Genomic DNA, 22,243 nt, shown 5'->3' on the forward strand with positions numbered 1-22,243 from the left:
TCACTTCACAAAAAATTACTGCACACTTTTTCTGTGCCGGGCCCTATGTTCGATACTGGGGGGATTTGACGAGACTGACAAAATCTCTGTGGGAGTGGGCTAAATAAATTGATCTATTCATTCATAGATTGGTAGATCAGTGAAGCAGTAGATTTAGAATGAATTTATTAGACTCTAGATGTTATTAAAAGAAGAGTATCAGCTAACGATAAGTGCTACAATGAGAAGTAAAATAGAAGTGGATGACTGCTTTCCAGTGAAGGGTCAAGAAAGGCTTCTTGGATGGGGTGACATTTAGACTGAGATCAGGGAGATCTGAAGCAGAAACCAGTTTGTGAAGAGCCCAAAGCCAGGGACCCTATGGAGGCAGAGCCGTGGGCATCTGCGGCATTGCACCTGTGAGGGACTACAGGCACGGTGCATAGGGCCTCCAGGCCTTTTAGAGACAAAGAAATATTTGAAATCTTAAAAAAAAAAAAAAAATGGTTCCAAGATACCAAAAGAAAACCACGAAATTGAAGTGAATAAATATTTAAGTGACATATTCATACTTCATTGATTGTTAAATGTAATATTCATAAAATATTCATTACATTTGTAAACAATTTGTAGGTTACATTTTTTTCACCTTCCTGAAATTCCCAAGTATGCACAGAGGTCTAAGAAATCAATCATAAATTAGGGGAGTTTACCATATCCAAATAACTATGAAAGCACAAGTAAAAGAGCCTTTAAAAATAAGTTTGAGCAAAAAAAAAAAAAATTATTTAACTGAAATGTGGGGAAATTTAAATATGCTTAATAAGATGTGAGGATAGACCCCCAGAAATATGAGTTCTTACAGAAGCCTGCACTGGACCCAGGCAGCTCGTACGGCCCTGAAGAGAGCCTATTGCCCAAACTCTGGGCCCTCTCTCCATCCAGCACTGATGCAGGAAGTCGACCATCAGCTAAATCCATAACCTACTTCAGTTACCTCCTCAGAAATGACTCAACCCTTTGCCACCCCCGTTGGTGGGGAGTGGGGACTGAAAGCAATCTCCTGGAGACCAAGACTAATCAATGTCAGCGGGGGAAGCACTTCCAAGAACATACACAGTAATCACCTGCAGATGTGAAAGCAGCATGAGTCTAGCGTGTCCTCTGGGTAATGTGCGTCCATGCTGCTGGCTTCTTGCTTCACACTGCCCGCTTCCCTGCGGTCCTCACTGGATTGGGCAGAGGCAGGTATGGACCGCCAGTGGGGGCTGAGACTGTAGATCCAGGAAGTACGCTAATGCGCTCAGAGGGAAGACTCAAGATAACATAAAAGCTGAAAAATGGACTCAGGACAATTTCCAGACCGCCTAGATGAGGCCAAGGCCATAAGAACGTGGACAACGTGGGGCCTGCAGTTTTAGGTGGGGAGAAGTGAGCTTGTAAAAGACATTACAAAGCCAACTTTAACATCCATTTTCATGCATGAAGCTTTTTCCCCCTTTTAGATCATCCCCTTAAAATAGTTTCTCTGCCCAGGCCAGTGTTGCTCCGTGGTTGGGGTGTCGTCCCGTGCACCAAAGTGTCTCGGGTTTGATTCCCAGTCAGGGCACATACCCAGGTTGCAAGTTCAATCCCCGATTGGGTTGTGTGCATGAGGCAACCAATCAATGTTTCTCACTCACATTGATGTTTCTCTCTCTCCCTCTCCCTTTCTCTCTCACTAGAATCAATGAAAAACATCCTCAGGTGTTTTAAAAATAAATAATTCCTGAAACTTAGGTGGAAGAAAAGTGACCAATTGCTTTTCAAGAGGGTCAAATAAATGTATAATCCTGCCAGCAGAATAGAAGAGTATAAAGTAGAACACGTTTGGGACTTTATTCTTGAATACTTCTGAAGAGGAATCGGTTATATGTTGTGCTGATATGGAGAGATCTCCAAGATCTATGGCAATTCAAACAAAAACACGGTGCAGGGCAATATATATGGCTACCATTAATGTGGTGTCAGTGTGGATATGTGTGTGTGTTTAATCACATTTTCCATGTAAGATTAAATAAACTATTAATGATGTTAATTCTGAGGAGGTGAAATTTCAAAGTTGAGGTGGAATAAGACATTTTTCGTCATATACCTTTTGGTAGTATTCAAACGTTTTTGTTATTTTCATTATAATTTAAATAGAAAAGGAAAGCAAAACCATCAAAAGACAAGGCCACAGCAGTGGTCAGGAGCTCAAGCACGTGAGCTGTCGCCTTTGCGCTGCCATTAGCTAGTCATGTGATCCTGGATGAGTTCCTTAGCTTTTCTAAGTTCCAGTTTTCTCATCTAAAAAATGAAGATCAATGTCAAAGGCTCTTAGCACCGAAGTATTTTGTATTTACAGGAAGGCACCATTCTGCCTTCTCTAGGCTCCAGACTGACAATCAACCCCTACTATGGGTTGACAAAAACCAGGCATGCACTAGTCGGTAGGGTGAAAATAAAGCAAAATAAGAGTGTCTCTATATTTGAGAAGTAACACCTATCGGCTCCTTTTGCCCCATTTTCAATGATTCCTTCCCCAAATAAATAGGATAGCCCTGGCCAGTGTGGCTCAGTTGGTTGGAACATCATCCTGTACACCAAAAAGGTGGCAGGTTCAATTCCCAGTCAGGGTGCATGCCTGGCTTTCGGGTTCAACCCCCAGTCAGGGCACATAAGGGAAACAACCAATCAATGTTTCTCTCTTACATTAATGTTTCTCTCTCACTCTCTCTCTCTCTCTCTCTCTCCCTCCTTCCCTCCCTCCCTCCCTCCCTCCCTCCTTCCCTCCCTCTCTCTCCTCCTTTTCCTTCCACTCTCTAAAAAAATTTTTAAATGAAAAATTTTTTAAATAACTAGGGAGAATGGCATTGCTTTTGAGGAGACATTAATTAGGGGATATCAGAGATAAATCAGTAATGCTTACCCCAAACAAAACAAATTATAAATATTCTACCAAAACCCAGTCAGTGGATCAACACAGGACCAGATCACCCAAAGAGCATCCTGAGTCCCCCTCCCACTGGGTGAGTGGAACACATACTGCATTTGGAATGTTGGTATCACTTCCTGCTGCCACCAGCACTCTGCTGCATTCTTCACGACCTCCTGCAACAACTAGGAAGAATGGTGTTTCTCCATTCTAACAAACGGAAAAATGTAAAAATTACCTCTTGTCATGGGACGAAATTACTTGAGAAACAGAGTGCTTTACTCTCACTAATGGATAGCATTTGTGAGTTACTCTTACTAATGGATAGCATGTATTAAGCATCTATGTGCCAGCATATTTTGCCAAGACTATGCTTTGGCACAGCTAAGTTCCACAACAACCCCATGAGATCAGAGTTAATAGTATCTTCATTTTACAGATAAAGAAATGGAGCCTCCGTTGAAAAGTGGCAAAACTACGATGCAAGCCCACCGGTTTGGCTCCCAAACCTGCATTCTTTACTCTGTTATGCTGCCTCCTTTCAGACTCTTTCCCTCCATCACTCGTAACCTGAACCTTTGTTAATTTATCCAGAAGACATTTACTAGACACCTACTGTCTGTCAGACACTACTAGGCACTGGGATTGGAAGGACAAATATGACACAGACCCCACCCATCAGACGGTTACAGCTTGTTAAGAAAGATAATCACGGAGACAAGGAATGAGGAGGCAGTGAAACACAAAAATATAAGCACATTTGTACCAAGTGCAGCTTTAACCGTTAAAAATGATTTAAAATGTTGTATGTCGTTTTTTAAAGTAATATGCTATCTCAATAATAATTACGTTTCTTGAAACTAATGACAAACCTAACAGGACAAAGTGAGTTTAGTTTAGGTTAGGCCAAAACAGAGAGAGAAAAGAAACTGGACTCATATAACAGCTGCTTGGATATTTTCCCCTCCTCCTGCAGATTCTTTCCTAAAACCATCTCCCCTGTTGGATGTTAAGAAAAAAAATCCTTAAAAACTGCATTCGGACAATTCAGAGGTTTTTCTTGTAGCTATTTAGATCTGAACAATCATGGTAACCGGGATGCAAGAGCATGGAAACAATGTTCCCATTCCAACAAGATGGAAAACTCCATCCCAGGCTGCCTCACCTGAGTGCCTGGGACAGCCATCTGTTACAACGGAATTTCTCTTCATAACCTACCTTCTCATTTTCCCAGGAAAAGAGATGCCAAAAGGCAAACCCCAGTGGAAAAACATTTGCACAAAACGCGAAGGAAAGAATTCACATCTTTAACATATTAAGAGCCTAATAAACGTTCATATCTTTGATCCAACAATCCTACCTCTAAGAATACACCCAAAGGAAATAGTGAGGAATTCAAACTCAGGGTCATGTACAAAGAGGTTCATGATAGCATATAATAAAGGAAAAGTGAAATTAACTAACTAACTAAATAATAAACTAAATGGATTTGGGGCATCCACCACAATGTATACATGCATGGGAATTCAAAGAAAACTGGCAGGAAAACACATGAGAGGTATACAGGAGAATCATTTCAGTGTCGGGGAAATATGAGCACTGCTACTTATCTTGATTCTTATCTCAATTTTTTAAAATGTCTATTTCAGGCATATGTTTTGTAACGTGTTAACTATAAATATGTATGTGACAGACACACGCACAAACTTGGTTTCCTGACATGAGTTTGCTACCAAACATGTTCGGAGGCAATTGCTCTAGAGCATCTTCTCACGGGCCACTCCAGCTGCTCTGGCAACAGCGTCTCCCAAGGAACAGGGGCAGCCGGAGACGGTGTGGATATTGTGGGCCTTCTCCAAAAGGCTAGCAACATCACCAGACACTCTACTTTGTGCAAATGAAGCCTATCAGAACCGGTAATTACAGCTTGTTGGATGTTACGAGTCCTCCCCAATGTGCCCTGACTCAAAAACAGCTAGAAGGTGGATGAAACCCAAGTGCACACATTCCAGTGGTAAAGCATTAAAACAGAGCAGGGCAGGCACGACTCAGACGTCAAGTTAAATCCTGGGTCTACAGGACTCCATCTCTATATTGATTTCTGAAGGCAGGTCACACCTACAATTCACCCCAGGTGATCCATGCTCTTTTTTGAGTTTCTAAAACATCTGTCCTAACTTTCATTCAAAAGGACCAAATTCCCGGGATCGCCTTTAATTAAGTTAAAGCCATTAATCCTGGTCGTCATGCCAGGTGGTCAGAAAAGAGTGCGCATACACACACACACAAACAAACGGAGGCTCTCCTTTTGGCCAGGATCCTTGGCTAAAAGACTGGCTTACATTCTCCTAGAAGCTGGAAGGGAAAATACTGAGGGCAAAAGCAGTACCTACGCACGGATGCCAGTGATAGCCAGGATCCCACCCACTGCACCCAGACAGCACCAACAGTAACAGCAGACAATCACTTGCTGCTGCACGCTGACCACGTGTGTGGCACAGCCTTCCCATTGCAAGCTCACTGTGGCCTCCTGAGGCTACGTTACAGATGAGGACCCTGGGGCCGAAAGGGGCGAAGTAAGGCGCCCACCATCAGCCAGCTGGAAGAGTGATGGGGCCAGAACCAGCGGCCACAGCCCTGCTTTAGCCTCGGTGTGCCCTGGTCCAGGCTGAGGGGCTCCCCTGGTGGAAAGGGAGTACTGTCCTCTCACAGGCACGGCACACGCTCACTTTCACAGCCTTCAGCTTCCGTCATGTTCCCCACAGTTGCTATTGTGATGACCACCCCCCACCAATTCTCAGTCACATGCTCTTCCACATGCCAGCCCCTCTGAGATCAGGACCTATCACCTCACAACCCCAGGTGGCCAGGCAGCAGACATGATAGAGCTGTCATTGCTCGTATGCACAGATATCTATTGTTTCATTTAGTGCAACGGATTGTTTTGGTATGCCCTCTTGCCCTATCAGCTTCTAGAATAAGAATATATACTCTGCGTAGCATAGAGCACATGGTAAATATTTTTTTGGATGAATGGGTGAATAAATGAATGGATTAACAAATGAATTGCTGTAGGTTGCTTTAAAGAAAAAAGTAGGAATCTTTTAGCATCACATTTAGACCCTGTGGCACTAACATCTTTGTTTTCCTCCCATCCCTTTCTTTTTTTTTTTTTTAATATATTTCTTTATTGATTTCAGAGAGGAAGGAAGAGGTAGAGAGAGAGAGACAGAAACATCAATGATGAGAGAGAATCATCGATTGGCTGCCTCCTGCACACCCCACACTGGGGCCCGAGCCTAAGACCCCGGGCATGTGCCCTTGGCCAGAATCGAACCCATGACCCTTCAGTCCGCAGGCCGACGCTCTATCCACTGAGCCAAACCGGCCAGGGCCCATCCCTTTCTTGAAAGTCATTCCTGCCACCCTTCCACTTGTGAGCCCCATGTCCACTGTAATGAGCGCCTCCACATACCTCATTGGTCTCATTTATTTCTTCCCCTGGGTTAGCAGCGCCCATACCGCAGAGCCGTGGCCATGCTGCGCTGCAAGGTGCAGGGCAGCATTCCCCTCCTGCAACACAGACACACTCAGGACAGAGTCCCCTGCACCCAGGAACGCGCCTCTTCACTGGTCAGGTGGCAAGGGGCCTTCTGGGAGGTTTCATTTGGGTAAAGCTGTGGTCCAGAGTGTGGACCACATTATCCACAGTTTCAAGTGAAATTTATAATATTTTAAAGTTTTAAATGAAAGTACATACTGTATGAACCAGTAGAAAAAAAAAATTCTCCATACTCTTGGTTCAACCTTCGCTGCTAATTTGCTAGCAACAAGTAGGACAATAACAGTAATCCACATAACCTTTGTGAAGCTAAACTGGTCAAACTTTTAGCAATGCACACCAAAATATTTAAAAATGTGCAGAACTCTGACCCATAATTACACATCTAGGAGTTTGTCCTAAGAAAATAATCAAAGATGTGTACATAGATATAGATGTCTACCTGGGGTTTCCCTCCTGAATCAGGTGGGACTGAGTCTCCCCCAGACCTCAGGGGAAGAAGAGAGAGGAGTGGAGTAGAGAGTGAGGGGGAAATGCAGGCAGTCTATTGACTTCATAACCATTTATGGAGCAAAAATGGACAATCTGAGCCATCCAGTGCAAAAGTGGGCTAATTTCATTTGGATATTCCAAGATTTTCTCGGACGGTAGTAACAACTAAAAAACTCTACTGCTGACCAAAATGCCATAAGCAAAATACACACTGTCAGTCCCCTCCCTCTTGTTCTTTAAAGAAATAAAAGTCCTCTCCCCTACCCCCAAAGAAAGAAAGAGAGAAAGAGAGAGAAGGAGGGAGAAAGAGAGGGAGGGAGGGAGGAAGGGAGGGAGGGAAAGAAAGGGAGAAGGAAAGAAAGAGTCCGAGTCAGGGTGTCCTTTTCTGAAGTATGCCGATTAAGGAAGGTAAGTTTTTCTATCATTTCGACATGGCCCCTCTCAGCTGCCAAAAGAAATGGTTTTCTTCCTTTCTGAAAATCAACCATAAACCTCCACTGTGTGTGACACATTTACTGAACAAGCAAGACAACTGACAAGGCAGGCCGCATTTTGAGGGTGACCGGAAACCAAGACGTGCTTGTGGTCATGGCATTCCGGGCCCTCCTTGGGGAGAGTGATAACAACCAGACCCGGTTCTGAGCGACTGCCCAGACCTTTGGAAATTTCCCATCAGCACAGAATCATTTGATGGGAGCAGAGAAGTGCTGCTCAGAAATGGTCTCCCCCAGCACCTGGGCAAGTGCCACCTAACAGCCAGACAAGATTCCCTTTCAAAGGTAGCAATTTTACCAACTTTCCACCTTTCCTGAACAGTTCTTTCACGCAAGTATTTAGCAGGAAGCTATTACGTGACAGACTGTCTCGGGCACCTGCCCATCACACAGTAAGCCTTGCCACAATTCCTGACAAAAATGTTTGAAGCAGAAATTTTCCAGGGCTCAATATTTACCTGGCTCATTCAAACATGATAGTTTATCCACTGCTCCTTTGTAGACCTTGCTTTCTTACTCATACGTTTATCTCCAACATTCACTAAGAATCAACAGGAAAACTCATAAGAACAGCCTACATGAAATGGGATCAAGAAAGTAGGCATTATTCAGCCCTGGCCAGTGTGGCTCAGTTGGTTGAGTATCATCCCATGCACCAAAAGGTTGCTGGTTCAATTCCTGGTCAGGGCACACACCCAGTTTATGGGTTCGATCCATGGTCGAGGTACATATGAGAGGCAACTGATTGGTATTACTCTCTCACATCAATGTTTCTCTCTCTCTCCCTCTCCCTTCCTCTTTCTCTAAAACCAATAAAAACATATATAAAAGTAAATAAATAAAATACTTAAGAATGTCCATAAGAATGTAAACTGGAGGCTGCTAGCCGCCGTCTTTCCCACCTTGTGGAGAGTATACCTATCAATAATGCCAACAGAGAGAAAGCCAAGAGATGGATCCAGCCATGCCTGAAGCTAGCCAGATACTATACCCTCAAATTTAGGAGTTAATACATTACCTTATTTCTTAATCTAGATTAAGCTGCTTCCCCCCCACACACACACACACACACCCCGCCCCACTCATAACAGAAAGAATTCTAACTAATGCATACTTAGTAGACTGGGGACAGACATTACTAAGAGTATCTCAGGGGCTCTGTTCAACTTTAAAATGGCCTTATTCTTTTACCTTTGCCACACAGTCTTGCATTTCTGCATATGGAAACAAAGTGATAGAGGGCCCACCCACAAAGAATAGCCTGGCAGGAAAAGGGAGGTTATCACAAATGGAACATCTTTCCTCGCCAATAAAACACTTGTTCCTTTAAACTTTGAATGCCCTTTAAAAATGTGACCATCAACAACAAGTGAAAGCCAATTTATACAAAGTAATCTATATCTTACGAACATTAAAAATATCATAAAGTATATGTATATTAAGTTAATGATCTAATTGGCTATATTCAACAGTTCATGAATCAGGCAGCTGCTGATAAACAGAAAATACCAAAAATAGCCTAAAGAAACAGTAAAATGAGATATAAATCTTTTCCACCATCCTAGTACACGTAGGCAAAACAACAACAGAAATTTTTAAATAAATGTTTTTACATATAGTTTCTGATCATGTTATTTCATTTTTAGCTGCCTGACCCTTTTTAACTGGATAAGCCTCTATCCACTGCCTCTCATAGGACTGCCCCTCACTTAGAAGGCAAGGAGGCAGGGAGATTTTCCCACCAGGAGAAAAGTAGAGCCTGGTGTGAGAGCCCCAGACTTCGGGTGTCTAGGCAAATCACACTGCCTTCCCAGCTCAGGTTACTGAGTCCCTTTCCTATTAACAAAAATAAGGAGGGCCCAGCATGCCTGCTCCTTTTTCCTGTATCAACTTAATGTATATTTAACCTAATACATTTTTCGTGCATTTAAATTTTTTGCATGTAAGTCTTAAGAGTTGCAATTGTTGATTAAAAATTCTTTTTCTTTTCTTTTATTTTATTTTATGGTTAACAGTATTACAGATGTCTCCCATTTTCTCCCTTTTTGCCCCCCTCCACCTAACCCCCAACCTACCCCAGGTCTTCCCCATGCCATTGTCTGTGTCCATGGATTATGCATATATGCATATATGTTCTTTGATTAATCTCTTTCTATTTTTCATTTTTAAGTTTACTGCCAGGTTCATCATATTTCACAAGTTACCAAATTCAGCAAAAATGTTAATAAACAGTCATTAATGGGCACCCAAAGTCTAACCTGACCATCCATTCCCACAGGGATTCCAGACAAATCCATTTTACTAATAAGACCTCTGCACAGTAGAGCTTTCCTTGCTAGCTTTTGGAGTTCCCTCCATGCTAAAGAAAGGATGTCACTAAGCCTGGGCAGATAAGCAGGCTCTTAACCGCCTTCTGTTGGTAAAACGCTAGGCCAGAGGGCCAATCGTGAAGGCAGAGCAGTCTTTTCTATCAAATGTGTTCACGAGCTCCACAATACTTTTAAGCAAACACTGACAGAAAACCTAAGATAAATTCATAGACCCTGAGCTCCCACTAGCTTTTGCCAGCATCCTTCACCCCACCCACAGATCTTAGAAAAAGAGTAGACTTTGTCTTTTGAACTGATCAATCCAAGTTTCTTACAGTACTAAAAGTGGACTCAGAGATTCTTCTCTCCCTAGATGACCCAGTGGGCTCATTATTTGTTCATTCCTCATTTATCTCTAGAGCCATCTTTCTTTTACGATCTCTCAGCTAGACATATAGCTTGCACAATTCGTTGCCAGGGCTCCTCAGGGAGGAGGAAGGGTGGAACAGGACAAACCCAGACCAGCTGAAGAGATGAAACACATCCTTCCTATGTAATAAAAGGGTAATATGCAAATCGACCGAACAGCAGAATGGCAGGTCGCTATGATGCGCACTGACCACCAGGGGGCAGATGCTCAATGCAGGAACTGCCCCCTGGTGGTCAGTTTGCTCCCACAGGGTGAGTTCTGCTCAGCCATAAGCCGGGCCTAAGCCATCAGTCAAACATCCCCCGAGGGCTCCTGGACTGCGAAAGGGCGCAGGCTGGGCTGAGGGATCTCCCCTGCCCCCATTCATGAATGTCGTGCACCGGGCCTCTAGTTGGATAGAAAAGATTGCTCACCTTCACAAAGGTTGCTGGCCAGCAGAAGCTCTTGAAATAGGGGAGGGTCCCCACAAATATGCTTCTGTCTTTGAGCCCCTTCAGCTCACCTGGTCCTCCCCACACACTGCTGTCTCCCATGAAAGCACCCAGAGTCCACGGAAAGGGAAGATAGTCATGTGTCTTGTATATGACAGGCCCTCAACAAATACCTGCTGAATTGAACGGAATAGAATTCATTCAGAGGCTGCACCCCTACTCAGCATCAATCAAACCAGAATGATCCAACTTGTCCCTGACACTAGATGCTATCTGACTGTAATTATCAGTTTGAGGAAATCAGATAGTGGACTTTATCCTATAGTAATTGTTATAATAGCTACCATTTAGTGAGCACTTACCATGTGCCAAGTGCTTTTTGCTAAGTGCTTTAGTCATTAACTCATGTAAGCATTCCAACAGTGGCTGCTCCAATATTTGCTACATAAGAATGGCTTAGGGGTAGTGTCTGATTGGAAAGGGGTGATGGAATGGCTCACCATGAAGCTCATCAGCATAGCCATTTTTACATAAAAATTGACAAAATACCAATTGTCTACATCAAGAAATGGGGTGTTGTTGAAAAAAAAATATATGGAGGTCAACCCCCCTCCAATTATTCCCTTGGTGTTACCATGAAGTAGGTTTTATTATTCCCATTGTACAGATGGAGATACTGAGGCTTTCAGCAGTTGGAGAACTTGCTTAGAGCCACATAGATAATATATACCCAGACCATAGCCCAAGTCTCTCTGCCTCCAAGCTATAAATGTATAGTTGCTTAGTCATACTCAGAGGAGGTAAAATAAATTTATAGACTTTATTTGAAGAAATAGTTTTTGTTATTGTTGTTTTTAGACTGAGGTCAGGAAAAAAATGTAAAAGTTTTTTTAAACGAAGTAAAATGAAGTAAATATTGCTGACTAACTTTTAGAGAGACTTTTATGGAAAATAAAATAATGAGCCCACTGGGTCATCTAAGGAGAGAAGAATCTCTGAGTCCACTTTTAGTACTGTAAGAACTTCGGATTAATCAATTGAAAAGACAAAGTCTACTCTTTTTCTAAGATCTGTGGGCACAGTGAAAAAAAAAAAAGGTGATTTCATTCAAAATAAAAATGCCAAAAAAAAAAAAAGCCAACCTCACAGAGAATGCTATATCCTATGAAAGACGCCGAGGAGATATTCCAGAGAAAAGACAATCCCTAGCACATGGGCAATGGCCACTGTCATCTGAAAAGGGACACAGTACTGCACGGTAACTGGAGTCAGCCAGCCCTGAACACACAACCTGGCTCTTTCACTTTCCAATTCTGGGACTTCAGATCAAGTACTTAGCCTCTCTGAGCCTCAACCTCCTTACCTTTAACAATGAGCACACTTTTTCTTCATCATAAAATTATTGTGCAGATGAAGAGGATAATTCATTCATTCAGCAATGATTTGTTTAACATCCATGTGTGCCAGGCTCTAGCCTCTCACTGAAATAATGAATGTGAGTAGCTTTCCTCTGTACCCAGCACACTAATAACTACTCAAAAGTGGTAGCTGTTATTATATCTCCTTATGAAAAGAAAAGAAACATAGACAAATATGATAAAACTAGAGGCCCAGTGCATGATTGAATCATGCACGTGTAGGGTCCCCTACACGCTTTCGCTTTTTGCGGTGGAGCCTGGTGCTGGAGCAGACAGGCACCCAGCTCCCACGCTTTTGATGGTCTGCGGCCACTGAGGGGGGCTCCGAGTCCCGCCCCCCAGCCTCCTGCCGCCCAATCATGGGCGTAGCGGAGTGATTTACATGTTACTCTATTATTAGATAGGATTGCATTATATTCCATGGCTCATTACTGTAGAGCCTTGGGTCAAATTCATTCCTAAAAGGCCAGGCATGATAGAGTAAAATGTGGTTACCCATTGTGAATACCAAACAGTTGTGGATACTGCCCACACCCCTGACAGGATGAGGGAGTAGAGAGGGAAGAAGGGATCTGGTGGCTTCCTTACTACCTCCTGTCCTCCCACATGCCGGAGCCAGGGCCATGGCCAACACCCGCACTTCCCTTCTGCTCCATAGTTCTGCCAGGGCGATGGAGGAGCTGGCTGCAGGCTTGTGCTGGCTGCATTGGCATTCCAGCAGGGGCAGAAAGAAAAGGGAAGTTGATAGGGGTGTATGTGAGACCGGTCCAACCACAGCAAGCATACCTCATCAGGCTGGTCCAGGTCCTTCAGGTGCAGATCTTGAATGAAGTACTCTACAATGTGCACATTATTGCTCTGAGCTGCAAAGTGAAGGGCCTTCATTCCATCCTGAGGACAGCCAGGGTAGAGGAGGTCATCACATAGTGATCTCAAGACTTCCCCTTCTGCACGGTGAAGTGAGAGCTTATGTCCAGGTGTGATGCACATACCGACCTGATTCGTGGCTCTCTGGTCTGCTCCAGCTCTAACCATCATGAGCATGATCTCAAGGCTTCCAGACCAGGTTGCAAGGTGAATTACTGTCAAGCCATGCTTTCCCAAGAAGAGAGAAGAAAAGAACACATGATCTGAAGTCACCAAAAGCCAAGTTAATAGTCAACTGTTGAAAATTAAGAAACAGGAAGAGAATTTCATATACAGCAAAGATGATATTTCATTTCTATGGGGAAAACAAATAAATGGTGCAGGCACAAGTGATTCTCCATAGGAAAGAAAATAAAATTAAGTCCTATATCTTATCACAAATACACAAAAGCACACAAACAATAAATATATTAGAAGAAAATCTAGACTGCAATGCACAATACCTTAATCCAGTGGTTATAAAAGGAAAGACTGTTGATAAAGTCCATAAACAAAGAATTGATTCTCTAAATGTTTCTTAATAAAGATAAATCGTTACTTTCTCTAATATATGAAGCACTCTTACAAAACAACAAGAAAAAGGCAATTAAACCAATTGAAAAAAGGTATCAGTGGAAAATGAAACCATTATAGTTTAAGCAATCTGGCAATATCTATTAAAAATTTAAATAAACCAGCGTTCCCACTCCTGGGAATCTATCCCATGAAAATAAGTTTTAAGACCTAATGTTATATCAACAAGGTTATTAATTTTAACCCTTAAAATTGGGAGCAAGGTAAATGTCTATCAATACAGGAATGCTGAACAAATTAGGGAACACATCATGCAGCCATTAAAAATCATGAATTAGAGCTATAACAATTGACTTGGAGTACTTTCCATGAGGTAGCTGTTAAAATGTAAAAAATAAGTTGCAGATAAAATATAACATAATCCCATTTTTATAAAACAAGCAATGACCAGAAAAACTCATATATGTATATGTATATACAGTTGGTCCTCCATATCTGCAGGTTCCACATCTGTTTATTCAACAAACTACAAATTTAAAACATTTGGGTAAAAAATATTACATTGTTGCTGATGTGTATTATGCAGTTAGGCCTACATAGTCTATTTAAATATTTACAATTCCAGTATAAAGAAAATGTACTCTTTTCTTCAAGGAACAACAATGTACAATAACTAGTTGCAATTAATGCTTTATATTCAATAACACTAAGTCCAGTTTCACATATGGTAACAAAAAAAAACAAGGTCAGAAATATTTGGGATAGAGGATAAATCACATTTTGATAGAAGCTCAAAATTTCCCTAAGAGATCACTCCTAATTTCCAATCCACCAACACTTAAAGCTTTCAAACACTGACCATAAAATCCAAAAACCAGGAATTCAAGCTGTAAACAACTCGAGTCTCTGAAGCCATAAATTCGAAATGGAACCATTGTTCCTCAGAGTCAAGGAATCACTGCTCACAGAGGTTAATTCCCCTGATGAGAACCATCATAAAACTACCGTATTTTCCAGCGTATAAGACAACTGGGCGTATAGAAGATTTTCCTGGGTTAAAAAGTCGTCTTATATGCCGGAAAATATGGTAAGTCTTGTACTATCAAACTGACACGCCTGAGACAGTTTATGAGCATGTGTCATGGATTACAGTCACTGTCGGTACACGATGCTCTGTACAGTATAAAATGCCCACCGCCACTAACAACCTGTCCTCATTACCAGTCTGGTCATAGGTGAGAAGGTCAATAACTTCCCCTGGGAACATTTGCTCTTGAGGAGTTTCCCAGAAATAAGAAGCTCTGAGAGCAGATGGTGGTCATTATTCTCTGAGCATCATGTGCATGCCACCTGGGATGCTTTGTTCAGACCTGGAAGAAGAGCTTCCTTTTACCTATTCTGCCTCTTCCCAAGACTCTGGAATGCTACCCACTTTGAACCTGGAGTCCTCAGCATCTGGGCTATGCATTTGATCCTTACCATGCAGTGCCTCAATTGGTACACATCTGTTACATCCTGGTCCTTGCTCCCCCAGTAGGTTATAGGCCCCTCAAAACAGGGACTGTATCTCATGCCAGTCCTTCCCGACACAATCACCTGAGGATCCTGTTAAGTCACAGATTCTAATTCAAAAGGTGATGGGTGGGCCCGAGAGTCTGCATTTCTATGAAGCTCCCAGGTAATACCAGTGCTTCTGGTCCAGGACCACACTTTGAGTGGCAAGAACTTGTATCTAGTTGAATCCCCAGAAGTTGGCATTGAGACTTACCCACAACAAGCACTGAATAAATACTGATGGTGAAGGGCTTCGTTAGTGACTCTTTGCAAACAGGTGTTAGAACTTACAAAACAGATTAGCCAAGTCAAAGTCAGGGATCCTCAACCAAATAAAGAAGCTGCCAGGTCTGACCAAACATGGCATTGCTTGAATTATAAAAATAATTTTATTAGCTATATACTAATGCCACTGTAATTAAATTAGTTATAGGAATATTTAACTTAGTGAACCTGTCAAGGCAGAGTATAGCAACACATCATAAATTACTATACCTTTTACCTGACAGCCCTTCAGTCTCATGAGGCAAATTACAAGAAGCTTCCAAATGGGAAAAGCCTCAACTAGAATAAGTTGGTAAAATATTTTGTGAATAATTGACTTATACTCTGACATAAACCAGTAGTATATTTAATATATTGGAAATATGGTGTTTAACAGAAAAATGCTATTCCACCTAAGCAATGAATACATAGATATTTATTGTACAATTCTATTTGCTTTTATAGCATACTAGAGGCCCGGTGCATGAAATTCATGCACTGCGGGTGGGGGGGGGGAGTCCCTCAGCCCAGATTGCGAGAGGGCGCAGGCCAGGCCGAGGGACCCACTGGTGCATGATTGGGGCAGGGAGGGATGCGAGAGGTTGGCCAGCTGAGGATCGGCCGGACCCCAACAGCAAGCTTACCTACCGGTTGGAGTGTCTGCCCCATGGCGGTCAGTGCACGTCATAGCGAGCAGTTGAGTGGCCTTAGAATACTATTAGCATATTACACCTTGATTGGTTGAATGACCAACCGGACGACCAGACACTTAGCATATTAGGCTTTTATTATATAGGATTAAAGATTTGGGTTTTTGGTCCTGGTTAAGATGGGGTAACCAGGACCCTGTCTCTCTCACCAAATGTGACTAGAATCTCTGGACAGAATGCATGGAGAAGCTATCTGAGAAATCTGAGAAGTAAATGGTAATAGGTAGATTGGGGGAAAAAACCAGAACCCAAACTATAAACAATTAGGGTTTCCTGATTTTTTGTTTTTTCCCTTCATACCTTCCCACTTAGACTCATGGAAGTGCACATCACAGAACTACACCCTGGGCGGGGACAGAAAAAGCTCCAAGAGAAGCCCTCTCTGGTCTAAGGAGCGGAAGGGGGACTCTATAGGACAGAAAAGGGAAGGGAAATTCTGTTTCTTTTTTCTCTTCTGGCTCTGCCCCAAGCAAGCTTCACTCCCAAAGCTGTAACCCTATGGTAGGAGGGGTAGCAGCAGTGATTGGGCAAGCATCTAAAACTCTGACAGTGGGCCCTAGCCGGTTTGGCTCAGTGGATGGAGCGTCGGCCTGAGGACTGAAGAGTCCCAGGTTCGATTCCGGTCAAGGGCACATGCCTGGTTGCGGGCTCAATCCCCAGTGGTGTGCGTGCAGGAGACAGCTGATCAATGGTTCTCATCATTGATGTTTCTATCTCTCTCTCCCTCTTCCTTCCTCTCTGAAATCAATAAAAATATATTATAAAAAACATAAAATAAAACTCTGACAGTGGGAATCCTTCTCTCTGACCAGAGAAACTGTGGTCAGAGAGGGGGTATGAGTGGGAGGGGGAACTCATGTTATTTCTTTTCCTCTCTTAGTCCTGGAGGCAGACCCAACTGTGTGAAATACATAGTGGAGCTGGGAGACTACACCCTTAGCTCTCTAGTCAGAGGACCAGGAAAAAGGGGAGAGGGGCCCTGAAGCTGGAAAATAAGGGGAGATGGTCTTGGAGAAGTGAGAGCTCGAGAAAGCAATCCCATAAAGTTGTGCATGTATTCCTGGCCTCATCCCTGACTTGTACATGGACCTGAACCTAAACAGCTTGACAAAAGCTTGGAGAACAGCTAGACCACAGTCCAAGTCCCAGACTGGCCCCTGAATGTTGCACAGGTGAGAGAGATCCAGACAGCACTGTAAAGATGTTGAAAATGTAGTGACATGGTAGCAAATGGTGTTGAAGAAACTGGTCATCCATATGTAAGAAAACAAAAAGCAAAAAAACAAGAACCTTGGAGCTATTCCTCACACCTTATACTTAAATTAACTCAAAATGGACAATAGAAATAAATGTAAAACACAAGTCTATAAAAGTTTTGAAGAAAAATATAAGAAAAGTCTTCGTGACCTTAAGTTACACAAATCATTCTTAGATATAACACAACATAAAATGCTAGAGGCCCAGTGCACAAAATTGTGCACAGGTAGGGTCCCTAGGCCTGGCCGGCGATCAGGGCCAATCTGTGGGGTGACTGGTGGGGCGATCAGGGGCTCCTGCTGGCACCTGCCTTGGCCAGCCTAGCACCACCCGCTCATGGGCCCCACCCCTACCGCCGCCACCAGTCGTCTCCTTCTGTGGGGTGACCGGCAGGGCAATCAGGGGGCCCCTACTGGCACCCACCTTGGCCGACCTGGTGCTGCCCACTCGCCAGCCTCACCCCCTGCTGCCCCCAGTCGCCTCCCTCTGCAGGGTGACTGGCAGGGCAATTGGGGGGTGCCCCCCGCTGGCACCTGCCTTGGTTGGCCTGGGCCTGCAGGCTGGGGGCAGCTCCTGTGTTGACCATCTGCCCCCTGGTGGTCAGTGCACATTATAGCAACCGGTCTTTCTGCCGGTCATTCCACCCTTTGGTTGATTTGCATATTAGGCTTTTATTATATAGGATAAGTATCCCGGCTGCTGTGGCTCAGTTGGTTGAGTGTTGACCCATGCACCAAGAGGTCACTGGTTTGATACCCAAGTAGGGGGGATGCAGGAGCAGCCAATGTTTCTATCTCTCTCTCCCTCTCCCTCTCTCTCTAAAATTAATTTTAAAAACTATATAAAAATATATAAGTAAATTGCACTTCATCAAAATTTAAAACTTTTGGTCTAAAAAAACATGAAAAGCTACAGAATATGAGAAAATATTTGCAAATCACATATCTGACTAAATATTTGTATCTATAATACATAAATAACTCTCAAAATCAACAATAAGAAAACAAACAACCAATTTAAAAAAATATTCAAAAGATTTGAATAGATACATCAACAGAAAAGATATACGAAAGGTAAATAACACAAGACACAACCTCCTATTTAAAAAATGCAAATTAAAACCACAATGAGAAGCCAGTGCAAACCTATGGGTAAAAAGTAGGTTTTTTTTAAACCTATGGGTAAAAAGTAAAAAATGACAATACCAAGTGATGATGAAGATGTGAAACAATTGGAACTCTGCTATGTGGCTGGTGGGAATGAAAATGGAACAGCCACTCTAGAAAACTGTCTGGAAGCTTCTTGTACATCACTTACTATATGACCCAGTAATCTCAGTCCTAGGTATTTACACCTGAGAAATGAAAACCTATCCTATATAATAAAAGGCTAATACTACCAAACAGCAGAATAACTGGTTTCTATGATGCACACTGACCACCAAGGGGCAGACACTCAATGCTGAGCGCTGCTCAGCCAGAAACCGGGCTCACAGCTGGTGAGTGCAGCAGCAGTGGCAGGAGCCTCTCTTGCCTCTGGCAGTGCTAAGGAGCAGCAAGCCAAGTGGTAAGGAGCAGCAAGCAGGCGAGCGGTAAGGAGTGAGGGCTCCCGGACATCCCCTGAGGGGTCCCGGACAGTTAGAGGGTGCAGGTCAGGCTGAGGGACCCCCCGAGTGCACACATTTCATGCACCAGGCCTCTAGTGCTTATATAAATGCCTATACATGGATGTTTTTAGAAGGTTTATTTGTAACAATTAAAAACTGGACATCTGGTCAGCATGTCTCTGTGGTAGAGCACTGGCCTATGAACCAGGAGGTTATGGTTTGATTCCCAGTCAGGGCACATGCCCGGGTTGTGGGCTCAATCCCCAGTGTGGGAGGGAAATGATTCTCTCATCATTGATATTTCTATCTCTCTCCCTCTCTAAAATTAATAAAATAGTTTTTAACACAAACAATGTCCCTCCCCCCCCCCCCCCCCGGAAACAGAATAACAGACTTCAGTGGGGTGGGAGGTTGGCGGGGAAGGGACAGGAAGAGATTAACCAAAGAACATATATGCATAACTCATGGACACAGACAATAGCATGGGGAAAACCTGGGATGGGGAAGGGTTGGGTGGAGGGGGACATAAAGGGAGAAAATGGGAGACATCTGTAATACTGTCAACAATAAAATAAAATAATCCTAATATATAAAAACCCAGGGTCTGTAACCAAAGGCTCGACCGAACACCAGAAGTCAGTCCTGCAGTCAGTGTTGGGTTGCCGTGGTGACCCAGTACTGACTGCCGCCAGTGCAGATGCAGCCACCCAGCACTGACTGCTGAGGGGGCTGCAGATCAGGCCTGGAGAGAGGCCCTAAGAGAGAGGCAGAGTCTGATATGCAGCCTCCGTGGCAGCTGTTGATTAGCCGTTGCCTCTCTCTTTCTCTCCCGGCTTCGCCAGCAGCCGTGCCTCTGTTTCTCTCCGGGCCTCTGCAGGGGCTGCTGATCAGCCTGACTCTCTGATCAGGCCTGGAAATAGGCCTGGAGACACTGACTGGCATAGAAACCAACCAATCAAAACCAAATCTGGGTGAACTGTGAGGAGCCAATGGCTGCCTAGGAGGCGGAGCTTTTGGTGCTGACTGGCATAGAAACCAACCAATCAGAACCAAATTGGCCAGCAGGGGAGGGCAGTTGGGGGTGATCAGGCAGGCAGGCAGAGGCAGTTAGGGGTGATCAGGCAGGCAGAGGGGTTAGGGGCAATCAGGCAGGCAGGCAGGTGAGCGGTTAGGAGCCAGTGGTCCCAGATTGTGAGAGGGATGCCCGACTGCTGGTTTAGGCCCAATCCCTGTGGGACTGATTCCTGTGGGATCAGGCCTAAACCAGCAGTCGGACATCCCCCAAGGGGGTCCTTGACTGGGGAGGGTGCAGGCTGGGCTAAGGGAACCCTACCCTCTGTGCACAAATTTTATGCACTGGGCCACTAGTGTAAAATAAAATAAATAAATCAAGGAATGGTAAAAAACTGGAAACAACTCTAATGTCCTTCAACTGGTGAATGGATAAACAAACTGTGTTATAGCCATATAGTGGAATACTATTCGGCAATAAAAAGGAGGAATTATTGATACATACAACAGAGCCATTTTGCTGAGTGAATGAAGCCAGTGCCAAAGATTATACATACTATACAATATCATTTATATGGCATTCTCAAAAAGGCAAAACTATAGAGATGGAGAAGTGATAAGTGGTTGCCAGGGTTATGGGGGCTTTGAGTACAAAGAGCAGCATGATGCAAATGTTTAGTATTTTGATTAGGGTGGTGGCTACATGAATCTATGAACATGTGTTAAAATTCATAGCACTGTATGCCCCCCCCCAAAAAAAACCCCCAAACTTAATTGTATAGTCTATTAATTTAAGAATTAAAGTAAAGGCCCCGGCCAGAGAGCTCAGTTGGTTCAAGCATCATCCCAGGTTGTGGGTTTAATACCCGGTCAGGGAACATACATGAATGAATTATAATGAATGTATAAATAAGTAGAACAACATATCTGTGTTTTTCTCTCTCTCCTCTCTCTCTCTCATTCTCTCTGTCTCTGTCTCTGCCTCTCTGTCTCTCTTCCCCTCTCTAAAAAATCAATTAAAAAAAGAATTAAAATAAAATAAAAAGTTATTGTATCAGGATTTCAATGTCAAAAGAAGAATAGATTATTCGCAATCAGGTCTATGACCAAAGTATCTTTTGCAGGCTAACTAACACTGAAAAATAATCAAGCAACAATTTCCAGACCTAAAATACATGTTCCTTAAGTACCATTACCATAACACAACTTATTACACTCACAATGTTGGAGTGCTTCTGGTGTCAATTTTTAAAAAAGGGTAGTTCTTCATTCTGCTTCTGCTACTGATCAATCCACTTGCCCAAAAATACCAGAGCAATAAAATAGAGGGGTGTACCCTACTGGTGAAACAAGGAGAAATTCTCATCATTGTCTGTCTAGACCACGTCTATGATTGCCAACAAAACCAACAATATGATCAACTGGTTTGAAAGGACCTCATTCATTTATCTTCCAAAGACTTACTAAGAACATACTAAATCCAAGTCCTGTAAGACATGAAGGTAGAGCAATGCTGAGCCTTACCCTCCAAAGAGTCATTTCAGAGAGAAAACAGACTAGCTCTGTGGAGTACTAGATAAAGTTGGGAGAAGTGGGTGGAAAATCCTCACGATGGGTTTTCATATCTGAGCAGACAAATTGACTGATTTGTGGGTAATGGGATGGTCTCTGGAATCAGTTAAGCCAGGTCCAAAACCTGCCTCCACCCCTTCTTAGATATAATTTTGGGGGGCAAGCTATTTAATCTTTCTCAGACTCCACATCTGTAAATTGGTTATTAGAGTATTACTTTTCTTATAAGTTTGAGGGACTAAATATTCAAATTCTAAGACTGGTATCTAGTACATACTATATGTTTATTAAGCCTTCTTTCTTCTTTTTTTTTAAATATGGAATGCTTCAGGAATTTGCGTGTCATCTTTGCGCAGGGGCCGTGCTAATCTTCTCTGTACCGTTCCAATTTTAGTATATGTGCTGCTGAAGCGAGCACAAGCCTTATTTCTTTATCAGAGTTCACAGGGCAAAGTCAAGATTTAATGTCCCTGAGGCCAGTTAGCTTCTATCTTCCATGTCCCAAGTTATACTCTGAGCAAGCATTTTATTTTTACAAATGCATGCTACTAGCCATAATGTGAATATGGGAAAATAAATAAAAGCCTAAGTCCTATAGGCAATGGATAAACAATTTAGTCACCAAATACAGAGCACATAATACTAGTACATATATTCTCCAAGAGACCTTTCCAAAATGAATACTGCCAATGGAAACATTTTGTGCATATGTGAAGAAAAGATAACTGAAGTGACCAGATTTCCCCACACATTTGTTC

The 22,243-nt window shown here is 43.1% G+C and overlaps 1 protein-coding gene and 1 non-coding gene across 2 annotated transcripts in view; both read right to left on the reverse strand.

The window, feature by feature from the left end:
• ANKDD1B (ankyrin repeat and death domain containing 1B) overlaps positions 1 to 22,243 on the reverse strand; it is a 46,311-nt gene that overhangs the window by 14,355 nt on the left and 9,713 nt on the right. Inside the window, 6 exon segments of the mRNA XM_054714345.1 lie at positions 3,047 to 3,145; positions 6,411 to 6,436; positions 6,439 to 6,510; positions 7,366 to 7,462; positions 12,858 to 12,962; positions 13,068 to 13,166. Coding sequence (XP_054570320.1) covers positions 3,047 to 3,145; positions 6,411 to 6,436; positions 6,439 to 6,510; positions 7,366 to 7,462; positions 12,858 to 12,962; positions 13,068 to 13,166 — 498 coding nt within the window.
• On the reverse strand, positions 21,797 to 21,903 carry LOC114230191 (U6 spliceosomal RNA). The gene has a single exon (XR_003616053.2). It is a non-coding gene; the product is annotated as a U6 spliceosomal RNA (small nuclear RNA).

Source organism: Eptesicus fuscus, chromosome 4 (genome assembly GCF_027574615.1).
Source record: "Eptesicus fuscus isolate TK198812 chromosome 4, DD_ASM_mEF_20220401, whole genome shotgun sequence".
Lineage (NCBI taxonomy): Eukaryota > Metazoa > Chordata > Mammalia > Chiroptera > Vespertilionidae > Eptesicus > Eptesicus fuscus.